Source organism: Xyrauchen texanus, chromosome 31 (genome assembly GCF_025860055.1).
Source record: "Xyrauchen texanus isolate HMW12.3.18 chromosome 31, RBS_HiC_50CHRs, whole genome shotgun sequence".
Lineage (NCBI taxonomy): Eukaryota > Metazoa > Chordata > Actinopteri > Cypriniformes > Catostomidae > Xyrauchen > Xyrauchen texanus.
In genome coordinates, this window is record NC_068306.1 from 28392272 (window position 1) to 28404522 (window position 12251).

A 12251-nucleotide genomic window follows, 5' to 3' on the forward strand; every position below is an offset into this window, starting at 1 on the left:
TTTAATGGATGGAAAGTAACAAACATCTCTTTAGGCTCACACTGTCTTTTGAAAAGAAAATGTAACATTAAAAACACTCAAATATGCTACCAATGAGATAAAGTTTGAAGGCCATATTGAAGCACATAATTGCGGTTATGCTGCTTTAAAGTCTTAAAACGCAATCCAGAGGTTCATCTTGGACTGTGCATTACAAAGTTGAGCTACTGCATTTGCGTTTGTACTAAAGGGATAGTTCAGCGAAAAGTGAAAATCATGTCATCAGTTACTTGAACCCATTTGACTTTCTTCCACAAGACACAAAAAGAGATGTCAGGCAGTATGACAGCCTCAGTCACTATGCAAAAAAGATTGAGGTAAGGCTGTCATTCTGCCAAACATCTTCTTTTGTGTTCCACATAAGAAAATAAGTCAAGTGGGCTTGGAACAAGATGAGGGTGAGTAAATGACAGAATATATTTGTTTTTTCTGGGACATGTCTTAACATGACATGACAAATAATACAGTAAAAACTAGGCCCTTTTACTTTGAGAACATTTAAAAACACAAATTGTCACATTCAGTTCTTAAGCCATGTTCAATGACAAAGCAACACAATAAATAAAAAAACCTAATAAATGCACTCTTAAACTTGGTTACTTCATGATCTCAAGTCTAATATGGTGACATTAAGCATTCATTTATTTCACAAACGTTGTCTGTTTACCAAGGGCCCCCTGCAAAGTACATTTGAAAAATAAACAATGAAAACAAAGAGGATTTCAACTTACAAGTAAGTTTATAACTTATGCATAATCAAACTAGTAACAAATTGATAAGCAGAAGTGGTACACACAAGAATATACTGAAAGATTCTTATGAGATCTTGCATTTCAAAATGAACTTATGAGCTTGTCCCTAAAAAGAACACCAAATAAATATCTCACTTATGACCTGGCACTAATTTTCTAAGATTGGGCCGTTTTATTCACTATGACAAACTCAACCACATTTTGTGCTGTTTACTTTAACAGAGAAATGGGAAGCAGCATTGTGAAATGAAACACTACTAACCAGTTTAGGACAAGCAAAGCAATGATTTAAAGGGATAGTTCACCCAAAATTGGACAGTTCTGGAGTCATTCACGCGCCCTCATGTTGTTCACACAACATCGCTTTCATCCCTGGAAGACAAAAGGAGACATTAAGCTGAATAAAGTCTCAGTCACCATTCACTTTTGTATGGAATAAAAACTAAATGAAAGTGAATGGTGACCGAGGCTGCATTCTGCCTAACGTCTCCCTATAATGTTCCATGGCAGAAAAAACAACAGGTTTTGAACAACATGAGTGAGTAAAATATTATTCTTTTAAATTTCTTAGAAATAGTAAGATTGTTTCCAAAATGGACAGAAATCAGGAGTCAACAAATAAAAACAAAGACATTCGTTCTTTCCAACTTTGCCCCCTATCAAATTCAACAGCTTTGAACTCCATAGACATTCATTTAACACAAAAACATTGAGCATTGTAAAATAAAAACAACAAACATCATATCCAGAAACCACTTTAGGACCTGCATATGTATGTGGAGATTCTAGAAATAAATTAGTAAACCAAACAATTTTGAAACAAAACACTAATCCGAACACTGAAAAGAGAAGCACACTTTAAAGTTTTGCCTTCAGTTTTGGAGAGAAAGGGAGAACATGGATCTGGTGTGGAAGTTTGTTGTGGTCCCTCAACTGTGTGAGAGCGAGAGAATACAGCGAGGCGTGTGGTGAAATGCTGGCATTAGGAGATGCACAGTGCAGACACATGTTGACCTGTGCCTACACAGAGGAAGCTCGTCACAGATGAGGAGAGGGCAGTGAAACAGAGGCGTCTCATCACACAAATCCCTGGTTAAAGCTGCCCCAATCCTCTGGGGCCTCCTGCTCAGGTGTATACTGGAAATCAGCCTGGTAGTTCTCAGGAGGGCTGGCGAATGCATTTGCTCCTTTCTTAATTCTGGCACTGTCAACATATTAGGTTAGCAATATTTCATCAGAAATTACTTAAAAAAAAAAAAAAAAAAGCAGATACAGTGGGGTCCAAATGTCTGAGACCACTAGTGAAAGTAGCAATTTTCTGATTATTAGATATTTTTAATTGTAAATAATTTTATCAGTGTAATAATTGGAGTGAAAAGTTGATTTGAAAAATGTACATGAATTTCAAGAGTTTCTTAGTACTTGGAATGTCCACCTTTTGCATGCACTCAAGCTGCCATAAACTCCAAGTTTTTGCGAAAACTGATGATCCATGTCATCCAGCATGACTTCAGAAGACCTTTTTTTAATGGCATGTTTTTTTTATTTTTTTTATTACATTTTTCGAAATCTTAACTTTATTTCCAGTAGGGATGCACCAATACAAAATCTGTGTACCAATTCCATATCCCATTATTTAGAGCAATATATGCCTTACCGATACGGATATGTTGCAAATAACTGAGAATTAGACTTCAAATAAAATAAATAACATTTTAATAACAACTTTATTCTCTATTCTCATTTATACATGTTTTCCATGTTTCAGAATAACTGATCTCTGTTATAAACAAACCACTAAAACCAAAAAGCACATTATTAAAGCGCTATTTCACCCAAAAATTTTAATTCTCTAAACATTTATTCACCCTCACGCCATCCCAGATGTGTATGACTTACTTTCTTCTGCAGAACACAAATTAAGATTTTTCAAAGAATATTTCAGCTCTGAAGAACCATACAATGCAAGTGAAAAGTGGCCAGAACTTTTAAGATCCAAAAAGCATAAAAAGGCAGAATAAAAGTAATCCATAAGACTCCAATGTTTTAATCCATGTCTTCAGAAGTGAAATAAATCTTTAAACAGCCCTCATTTGCATTCTTTGTGCCTACAGCCACCTTCTGGGCTGTTGTGCAAATATTAATTATTTATTATTTTCCTTTGCTTTATTCCTCACATTTTTCTTTCTCCTCCATGCCCAGTAGTTGCCGATATGCAGAAAGAATTTGAATTGTTAAAAAAAAAAAAAGAAAGGAGATCTCTGTCCTCTCGTGAATGCAAATAGGATGACTGGTGAAAATGTAGATTTATAGTAAAAAATGTACTTCAAAGTTCTGGTCACCATTCACTTACATGTGCTCTGCAGAAGAAAGTAAGTCATACACATCTGGGATGGCATGAGGGTGAGCAAATGATCGATTTTCATTTTTGGGTGAACTATCCCTTTAACTCACATTAACTGAATTCTGAATAGCCTTAACAGGCTCACATTAAATTGGTCAGATTTCTTTTTTTTTTTTTTAAATCGTTTTAACAGACATTAACTGAATTCTTAATGATGAAGCTTGTCCCTTTTTAGCTGAAGCAGCCTTCACTTTAGCTTTAACAAACTCCTGGTATTCCTTGCTGTGTCAAAATTTATGGTGAATAATCAAATCAGTTAACGTCATTGAATGTCTTGAAATTCTAGCAGTACAAAGCTGACAGACAACTTGCAACTCGAGGCATTTTCTTTCACATAAAGTATGAGTTGTAGGCTAATTGTTTTGACACATGTTTCTGCCCCGTTTTGGTCTGATCATCAGATGTTTTAAACAAATGGCCAATGTCTGATGGTGCAGATAATTACTTTTATCAGCCCATACCGATATTTGGTGCATCTCTTATTTCCAGGTTTTCAATGTGGCCTCAGACTTTTGGATCCCACTACATTTTCTAGAGAGCAATAAAGTAGCATGCTAATCAAAGAGATACCTACTGGTTTTTGTGTTTGGAACCACTGATGTGGGCCTGGTACTGCTCCACGGAGTTGAGCTCAATATTGCACACAGTACAAGGGTAGCCCTTCAGTGTGGAGGCTGATAAAAATGACAAGACATTTAACATTTCAGTGGCATAAAAATAAAAAAAAACACATAAAAGTGTCTTCACAAAAGTCATTTCAGGGTTAAAATGCAATACATTTCACAAATGAGCACTTAAATCAATATTCGCTTCTTGACCCGTTATTATCTGGTGTCTCAAAGTTAGTAACAGTTTTTTTTTTTACTTTAACTTCACAACTTATTAATCCTATGTGAACTCCACACAATCTGTGTAACTACAAATGCTTTACTCGCTACAAATGCGATGTGGTCACTCATATCTGACTACCTACAAATGTAATTTGAATAATCCAAATCAAAAACATTCTGGACCCAGTTAACACCTGTATTTAGCATTGACTACTTGTAAACAAATCTTAAAAGAAGGAGTTCACTCAAAAATGAGAACATTCTCATGATGTTCCAAACCCGAATAACTTTGTCACTGAAACACAAAAGGAGACAAAATGACAGTCTCATTCACCCTTTCATTGTAAGGAAAAAAGACGCAATGAAAGTGACATACATGACAACATACAGCCTTTTGTGTTCCAGGGAAGAAAGTCAGTCATACAGGTTTGGCATGACAGCATGAATTTCTTTTAAATGTTTTGGTGAATTTCCCATTTAAAACAGGATCATACAGTTTTTGGCTTTTGAGTCACCCTTCACTGTTCTGACCTGGTGCAGATGACGGCCCATAAGTCTCTATCAGCTTCTGTTTAGTCAGCTGTTTTTTATGTTTCTTGCCCGTGTAGTGCTGCTGAGCCATCATGGGGTTGTTGAAGGAGGCCTGGCAGATGGTGCAGAAGCGGTTGGGGTCCTGCTCTGCCGGCCCCTGCGCACCTTCAGGCAGCACTTTATCCTTTTTTACCTGGGCTTTGGGCTGAGGTAATGCTGGGAGACAAGCCAAAACACAGCATGCCAGTCAAGTGTTTGTCACAATATGCATAACAGACCTCAGTCTATTCTTAATCTACAAGCCATATTTCATTTTTCATGTTTCAAACTTTTAAATTAAAAAAATAATAATAATTTTGTTAATTTCAGGATTTCATTTTTGTAATGTACTTTTTAACATAACAGATGTGTTTGTACCAGGAAGTTGTGGACCAAAGTTTTTTAAGCGAAGGTTCTTGGTGTGAACTTTGCCCTGGTAATGTGACTGTGCAACCACTGCAGAAGAGAACGTCATGTTGCACACATGGCAGGCTTTGTATTTGTCACCTTCATCAACATTATGTGTCTGCAAAAGATTACATCGGGCATTAATGCAGGCCAGAAATACAGCTGCGCTCTGTAATCAATAAATCTGCTACCATCTATCACATCTGACTTACAGCATTCTCTGAAGGCTTGAAGCGTTTCGCAAAGGGCTCGTCATTTCCATGAATGCTCATGTATCGGCGTACTTTGCTTGCATGCTTTTTGCTCTACAAAAAAAAGACAGACAAGATAACATTAAGATGATAATGTGTTGTTTAGCTGATGTTTTATAGTGACTCACTGTATACTTCTTACACATAAACAATGCCCGGGAGCAACCTGGGATTAAGCGCTTTTGTCAAGGGCACAATGATGATCATTTCTGGATAAAGATCTCTAACATCAAGGCTAGACCATCCACAAGAAGCAGAATATTTATGCATGGTACAAGTAATGTTCAGTATGGAATATTAGTGTACTACTTATTGCACTTGTATTTACTGCGTATATGCAGTAATATTTAAGAATTTACACAAGAACGACACATAGACGTCACATGCACTCATCACACTGCATGTTTAATTCAGCGAGTGGTGTGTAGCTATCATTTCAGAAAATAATTATTTTGATTTTATCTTATTGCATTTTGGTTAAAAATGTCTTTCAGACATTTCAGTCTGATTAAACAATTAGTCAAGAAAAGAATCACTGATATAAAAAATAATTGATAAAAAAAAAAAATTCTATATTACTTCTGGTTCATTTTGAACAGTGGAAATTCTGCACATTTTGACCACAATTTATTGGGTCATCTGGGTATTCTATGCATTTAAGACATTTGCGTACTGCCCACTAGTGTTGTCACGATACTAGAATTTCTAACTTCGATACGATACCTTGAAAAATATCGATATTCGATACCATTTTCATTACCACAGAGAAAAAAACTGCCACAATATTAAGAGGGTAGAACTGTCTAGAACATGACAATGAGGTATATTTTACATGAACAAAATGTCCTGAGGTATTGCACTTGTTCAAAAGCCTCTCAGATTGCCATACATTCAAAAACCAATAAAGTGCAAGTAAATAAAAAGTGCAATCTTTTGTATTTCCAAGTCAAATCAAATCCAATCTCAATGTCAACAAAAGTTACTTAAACGTCAAGGGGGGTTGGGGTTGACTAGCTTTCATAAGGTATCTCGCTCTCTCCCTCTCTGCGTGCACGCTTATGTATGTTGTGTGCGCGCTATCTATGTTATGCGTGCAGTATGTTCTGTCTTGCATGTGCGCTATAGATTCCGGAGATTTGAACTAAATTGCGGGCATCAGGGAGAAGCTATCAATATGCGGGAGACTCCGGAACTTCCGGGAGACTTGGGATGTCTGGCTTCATATCAAAAATATTTCCAGATAGCACTCCTGCTGTGTTCTTTATCAAACAAAACTGGTCGCTGGGCGCCGCATGCACTCGCCATCTTTACATTCACTTCACTTTTGCTATTTAACCAGAGCGAATGAGAGGAGTGCGAGTGTGTGTGGTGTTTGTCAACGCGCCTTTGGAGAGAAGTGAAAGTGACAGCTCGGCTAGTATCGATACTTAGAGAAATTAGTATTGGTACCGTTCAGATATTTCAGTATCGATATTTATCGAAATATCGATATTTTTGACAACACTACTGCCCACAGTATATGTACTGCAGAAATAGTAAAAGTAATATGGTAGTATATTCTGAACATGGCAGTAACACTTGCAAGCAGAACATACCCCTTAAAGGGACAGTTCACCCAAAGTTGATAATTCATAATTTACTCACCCTTTTGCCATTCCAGTAAGTGTATGACTTTCTGCATCTGAACACAAATTAAGATTTTTAAAATAATATTTCAGCTCTGTAGGTCCATACAATACAAGTGAATGGTGACCAGAACTTTGAATCTCCAAAAAGCACATTAAGGCGTCATAAAAGTAATCCCAAAAAATCCAGTGGTTTACTGAAGTGATCCAAATGGTTCGGGTGAGAATAAACAGAAAGGTAACTCCATTTTCACTATAAATCAGCAGTCTCCTTGGCAATCACAATTTCAAGATCGATTACACGTTCTAGTGACATCTAGCGCTTTGCGAATGCATCAAGCACTAGGAAGTGTAATCAAGCTTGAAAACCATGATCAGCTGATGTCAAGATTTAAAGAGGAAAATTATATTAGGAGTTATATTTTGGTCTTTTCTCACCCAAAACCAATTGTTAAGAATACATGGACTAAACCACTGGGGTCTTATGGACTACTTTGGTGCTACCTTTATGTGCTTTTTGGAGCTTCAAAGTTCTGGCCACCATTCCTTGCATTGTATGGGCCTAAGAGTTGAGATATTCCTCTAAAAATCATAATATGTGTTCAGCAGAAGAAAAAGTCTTACACCTCAGGGATGACATGGGGGTGAGTAAACAGAGAGAGAGAGAATTAAAAATTGTAGGTGAATTAAGGAAACTGATGCAATCACACAACGTCCATGTCATCCAATAATTTGAATAAAGCCCATATGAATGGAATGCTTACCTGGTAGTGTGCAAGTTTCTGGGATTCGGAGATTAGGACAGCGCTGCACACTTTACACTGAGAATCAGAGAACAGCTCACTGTTCTCCTTTATCATCCGGTTCACTGAAAGATAAATCAGCTTAAGACACAGTTGCATGGAAGAAAACGTACATTTTCACAAAGGAAACACGCACAAACACATTGAGAGTTTTAATTCACTTAACGTCACTGCAATGTATGCAGCTCTAAAGTCATACTTTATATTAAGACTGTAATCACAGTTTGCATTTAATTGTAGTAACCAGGCTGTCCCTATGCCTTACATCGACCTTGGATACACTTGGATCTCTCCTAGACACTGAAGCTGCAGTACTGGGAGCACTGGAGGGTCTTCAGCTAGGCTACCGTCCATCTACACCCCTTTACAGTCTCAAGCACAAAATATTCCCTTAACGAAAGCCACGTTAGGCTTAAATAAATAATGCTTTGAAAGTTATGCCATGTAATCCGGATGACTGAGCACGATCTCTTACCCTCGGTCGCCCCAGAAGGTAAATATGGAAAATCTCCATTCGGCTCTAGCTGCGCCATGATGCTTGCAGGAGGCGGATCGTGCATGCGCAGACGACACAGAAGATGCGCAAGTCTCTTCATGACTGTCTGCAGCTAACCTACTTTTTTTCTATTGACACACAAACAAATGCGCCATTAACCTAGCTAACGATCTTTGTGTTCGTCTACGCGTCCAGTAAGCAATGCAGCGGATTTAAGAGAAGCTACACGGGGTAAATATATATCATGATGAGCTACTAATGCTATAATATATTCGTCTTCTGAACCACATTGGCGAGGGCTTCGCTTGATTTTGCCCATTATGACTTTCCAACTGTGTTTATAACCAACGTTCGCATCTAATTACGTAAGTAACGGCTAATATACGAGTTTCAACTTTCCGATTACCACTTCATCTAGTAATTACAGCACAACAGAGAGTCTTCTTTGTAAAAGGCCTCATATTTTACACGAATTTGTAAGTGTTTTCACCTAAAATCTTTCACTGCTCGTGAGCGCGCTATCGACTGCAGCGACGTCACATTTCTGCATGTCACGTGACATGACGACCTTTTGTGGAAATGTGTTTGAATCGAAATCCTTGTTTTTCAAGCCTCTGACCAACGGAACTAAATGTTTTATCTCGTAATATTCCGATTGGACGCGTTTAGTCAAAGTATGTGAGAAGTTAGATTAAGTGGAGTCTCCGAGAGTGCGTTCAGGTGTGTTTAAACAGAGATAATTAATGTGGTTGTGGCCCCAGGATGCCCCGCCGGAAGCGCACAGCGGATGAAGGCGGAAGAACAGCCAAAGCCAGTAAAGTGGAAAATTGTGAAGAGACTCTGGTCATATCGGACTCTGAACATGACGAGGTAATGTATGGGTCATGTGTGCATTGTCTAAAGGAATGAAAGGGTGGGTTGCGAGTTTGCTACGTGGAAGGGCACATTATAATAACAAAATTTAATGGGTAACCTAACCATATTATTTTTGTGTGTGCCAAATTTCCACAGTAACTACTTAGAACGTTACCGTGTATGTAGAATTGGGGGACCAAATGTAATGTTTTACGAATGAACCATTGAAAACCCCACATTGGCGTGTCCCTCTCAGTATACAGTGGCCCCAAAAAGTATTTGGACACTTTTAGCTGAATTTAAAAATGCATGTATTCCTTTGCATTTCAGAACAACATATAGAACCAATTTGCATTAATGGTCAAGAAAGATAACATAAGCACACGTTTCAAGCAGAACATTTAACAAAAAGAAAACACAAACACTTGATTATGGATTCATTACACATGACTAGCTCAAATGTTTTAGTTTTTAGTCTTGACAACGCATGGGCATAAAATCTGCAAGTTTCTGTAAAAGCTGTGGGTAAAGTTCATCCACACAAGAACATAGACGATCTGACAAGTGTCCAAATACTTTTTGTGGACCACTGTATATGGTAGCGCTATAGTTATTGTTAATCCATATTCTAAATCTATAATAAATTAATATGTGATCTCCTGTGTTCAGGGGAATCAACCTGCAATTGAGTCAATTATAGTTGACTTCTTCAGTTATCATTGGTCATTTTGTAAAGGAGTTGAAATAACAAACAATCTTTCATTTCCTTAGGAGGAACTTTGTGCCGTTAAAACATCCATTCGGGCTTCTCGATGGAGACGAAGGGAAAATGATTCTCAACTACAAGGTATCACAACTCAAACTGCCCTTACAAACCATTTACTTTATATGAAATAGTATGTTCATCTTAAAGGAATAGTTAATCCAAAAATGAAAATTCTCTCATCATTTACTCATCCTTATGCCATCCTAGATGTGTATGACTTTCTTTTTTGTGCTGAACATAAAGTTTGTTAGAACAATATCTGTTGGCTCATTCAATGCAAGTGAATGGTGACCAATACTTTGAAGCTCCATAAAGCACATAAAGGCAGCATTAAAGTTATCCATATAACTACAGTAGCTAAATCAATGTCTTGTGAAGTGAAGACAGACCAAAATGTTACTCCATTTTCACTGTAAGTCTTGATGGCAGTCTCCTTGGCGATCATCATCTCAAACTCGATTGCACTTCCTATAGCGCCATCTAACGCATAAAATCATGATTGTGCCTGAAGACTGCGATGGCAAGATATACAGTGAAAAAGGAATTGTATTTTGGTCTTTTATCACCCAAAACTGATTTGTTTGCTTCAGAAAGCATTAATTAAACAACTGGAGTACTTTTATGGTTTCTTTATATACTTTTTGCAGCTTCAAAGTTCTGCATTGTGAGGACCAACAGAGCTGAGATATTCTTCTAAAAATCTTTGTTTGTTTTCTGCAGATAAAGTAAGTCATACACATCTTTGGTGGCATGAGAGTTCGTAAATTATGAGAGAATTTTCATTATTGTGTGAACTATCCCTTTAATTCCAGGCCACATTGAATTCAGATGGATTACTTTTATAATCCATATGTATTTGTGATTTCAGAGATGACAGAAGATGAGATGCTGGATCTGGCAATGAGGCTGAGTGCTCAGGAAGCAAACAATGCTGCCCAGAGACAACAGCTAGAAGACGACGACATGCAAAAAGCCATAGTGGAAAGTCTTAATGTTGGTGTAGTACATGTCTTTTAAAGCATGTCTTTTTTTCTGCTTTTTGACAATAAGTCAAAGAGCATGGTGTCTTAATCATTTTTATTTATTTTGCTTACTTTCTTACAGGACAGCAGTGTTAAATCATCAGAGCGTCAGTACGAAGCAGCCAGCTCTTCAGCTCAACCACAGCAGAGCGAAGCAAAAATGATATTACACTTAAGACGAAAGCTTTCTTATACAAGCCAAGATGGAGCACTCCATGGAAAACAGATTTCTGTTGCACATGATGGCGAGGATGAGCGGGAAACGACCAGTCCACTGCCAGAAATGCCTGATCTGTCGCAGACGGCCTCCCTGAATCATTCATCAAGTAATTCAGATGTGCTTTCTGGGCATCCTTTAGCCTCTCAGGTTGGTTGCTATGGCTTTCATGTATTTTTTTGGACTTGCATGCAATGCAATAGGTGAGATGTCTTTTCATCATTAAAGCTGCTTTAAGAAATTTCTGTGCCACTGCCACCAAACAGAGTCACAAAAATAATTATTTCTTAATAGACACCAGGGTTTTTCCTGGCTCAAAATGAGGCGGAGGTGGTACCATACTGATCAAAAAAGTGACATTAAAAACTCGTAAATGTTGGCTTTGTGTTAATACACTACTAATGACCTGGCAACTGAATACTAGTGTTAATTTTTCAGTTGTTTTTTAATTTAGGCTTAGTCTTAATCCTGTGTCAAATTTCCTTTTATTTTTTAGCATATTTAGTCAACCTTATCCTATTTAAATTTTTTGATTTAGTTGACAAAGTCTGGTCTTTTAAATGTAGTTTTAGTCATTGGAAACTGTTGACATTTTAGTCATATTTTAGTAACTAGTCATATTGACATTTTAGTCATATTTTAGTAACTAGTCATATTGACATTTTAGTCATATTTTAGTAACTAGTCATATTGACATTTTAGTCATATTTTAGTAACTAGTCATATTGACATTTTAGTCACCGAACACTGTAAACATTAGTATTATTGATATGCATTTGTCAATCTTGTCTATCCAAAACCTATAAATATATACACCCATACGCACACATTTTATTGTTGTTGTCATTTTAGAGTTATTTTTCACATAAGATTGATCTTATCATGATGATCTCATCAATGATGCAACATGTTGCAAGCTGCAGACAGTGTGGGTGAGAGACGAGCGTCTCCGTGTTCGTATCAGCCAGTGGAACTTTAAATCTCTCCCGGTCTCGACTCCCGCTCAGATTGGGTCTCTTCCGCGACTGGTTGAAGCAGCTCTGACTGCACAGAGAATGACAGTTTTGAAGTTTGTGCTGATTTACATGTCACGCTCCCATATTATTTGAACTTTAATTAATGATGAAATAAAGATATATCGCCAAGCTGTGATCTGTGTTTCTATCAGACACTCGAGCTGTAGCGCTCCTCTCATCTCGTGTGTCATCATTAT

The 12251-nt window shown here is 37.3% G+C and overlaps 2 protein-coding genes across 6 annotated transcripts in view; one reads left to right on the forward strand and one right to left on the reverse strand.

Annotated features, from left to right (window-relative positions):
* LOC127624627 (zinc finger protein 346-like) lies at nucleotides 1-8926 on the reverse strand. Of its 3 annotated transcripts, none has more exons than XM_052099427.1 (7): nucleotides 8669-8926; nucleotides 7644-7747; nucleotides 5216-5308; nucleotides 4974-5121; nucleotides 4557-4772; nucleotides 3770-3869; nucleotides 1-1995 (listed from the first exon to the last, which is right to left on the reverse strand). In XM_052099427.1, the coding sequence occupies exons 2-7, from the start codon at nucleotides 7737-7739 to the stop codon at nucleotides 1869-1871; spliced, it is 780 nt and encodes a 259-aa protein (XP_051955387.1). In that variant the 5' UTR covers nucleotides 7740-7747; nucleotides 8669-8926; the 3' UTR covers nucleotides 1-1868. The 3 variants fall into 3 exon arrangements, with proteins under 3 accessions (XP_051955387.1, XP_051955385.1, XP_051955386.1); XM_052099425.1 differs by lacking the exon at nucleotides 8669-8926 and adding an exon at nucleotides 8158-8409; XM_052099426.1 differs by lacking the exon at nucleotides 8669-8926 and adding an exon at nucleotides 7948-8212.
* Nucleotides 8256-12251, forward strand: part of LOC127624615 (BRCA1-A complex subunit RAP80-like) — a 27162-nt gene continuing 23166 nt past the window's right edge. For 2 of the 3 annotated variants that reach the window (XM_052099404.1, XM_052099405.1), the window contains exons 1-5: nucleotides 8257-8409; nucleotides 8940-9048; nucleotides 9805-9880; nucleotides 10668-10792; nucleotides 10904-11188. In XM_052099404.1, the coding sequence (XP_051955364.1) occupies nucleotides 8941-9048; nucleotides 9805-9880; nucleotides 10668-10792; nucleotides 10904-11188 (594 nt within the window). In that variant the 5' untranslated portion in view covers nucleotides 8257-8409; nucleotide 8940. Of the gene's footprint in view, nucleotides 8410-8939; nucleotides 9049-9804; nucleotides 9881-10667; nucleotides 10793-10903; nucleotides 11189-12251 lie in introns of all 3 variants that reach the window. The other variant, XM_052099406.1, reaches the window with a different exon arrangement.

Excerpts from the sequence above, each read along its gene's own strand:
- LOC127624627 (XM_052099425.1), bottom strand. The coding sequence starts at position 8,278 with ATGAAGAGACTTGCGCATCTTCTGTGTCGTCTGCGCATGCACGATCCG. Across the intron at positions 5,309-7,643 it reads AGAAACTTGCACACTACCAG|AGCAAAAAGCATGCAAGCAA; the intron begins GTAAGCATTCCA and ends TTTTTTTTGTAG. Across the intron at positions 3,870-4,556 it reads TGGGCCGTCATCTGCACCAG|CCTCCACACTGAAGGGCTAC; the intron begins GTCAGAACAGTG and ends CATTTTTATCAG.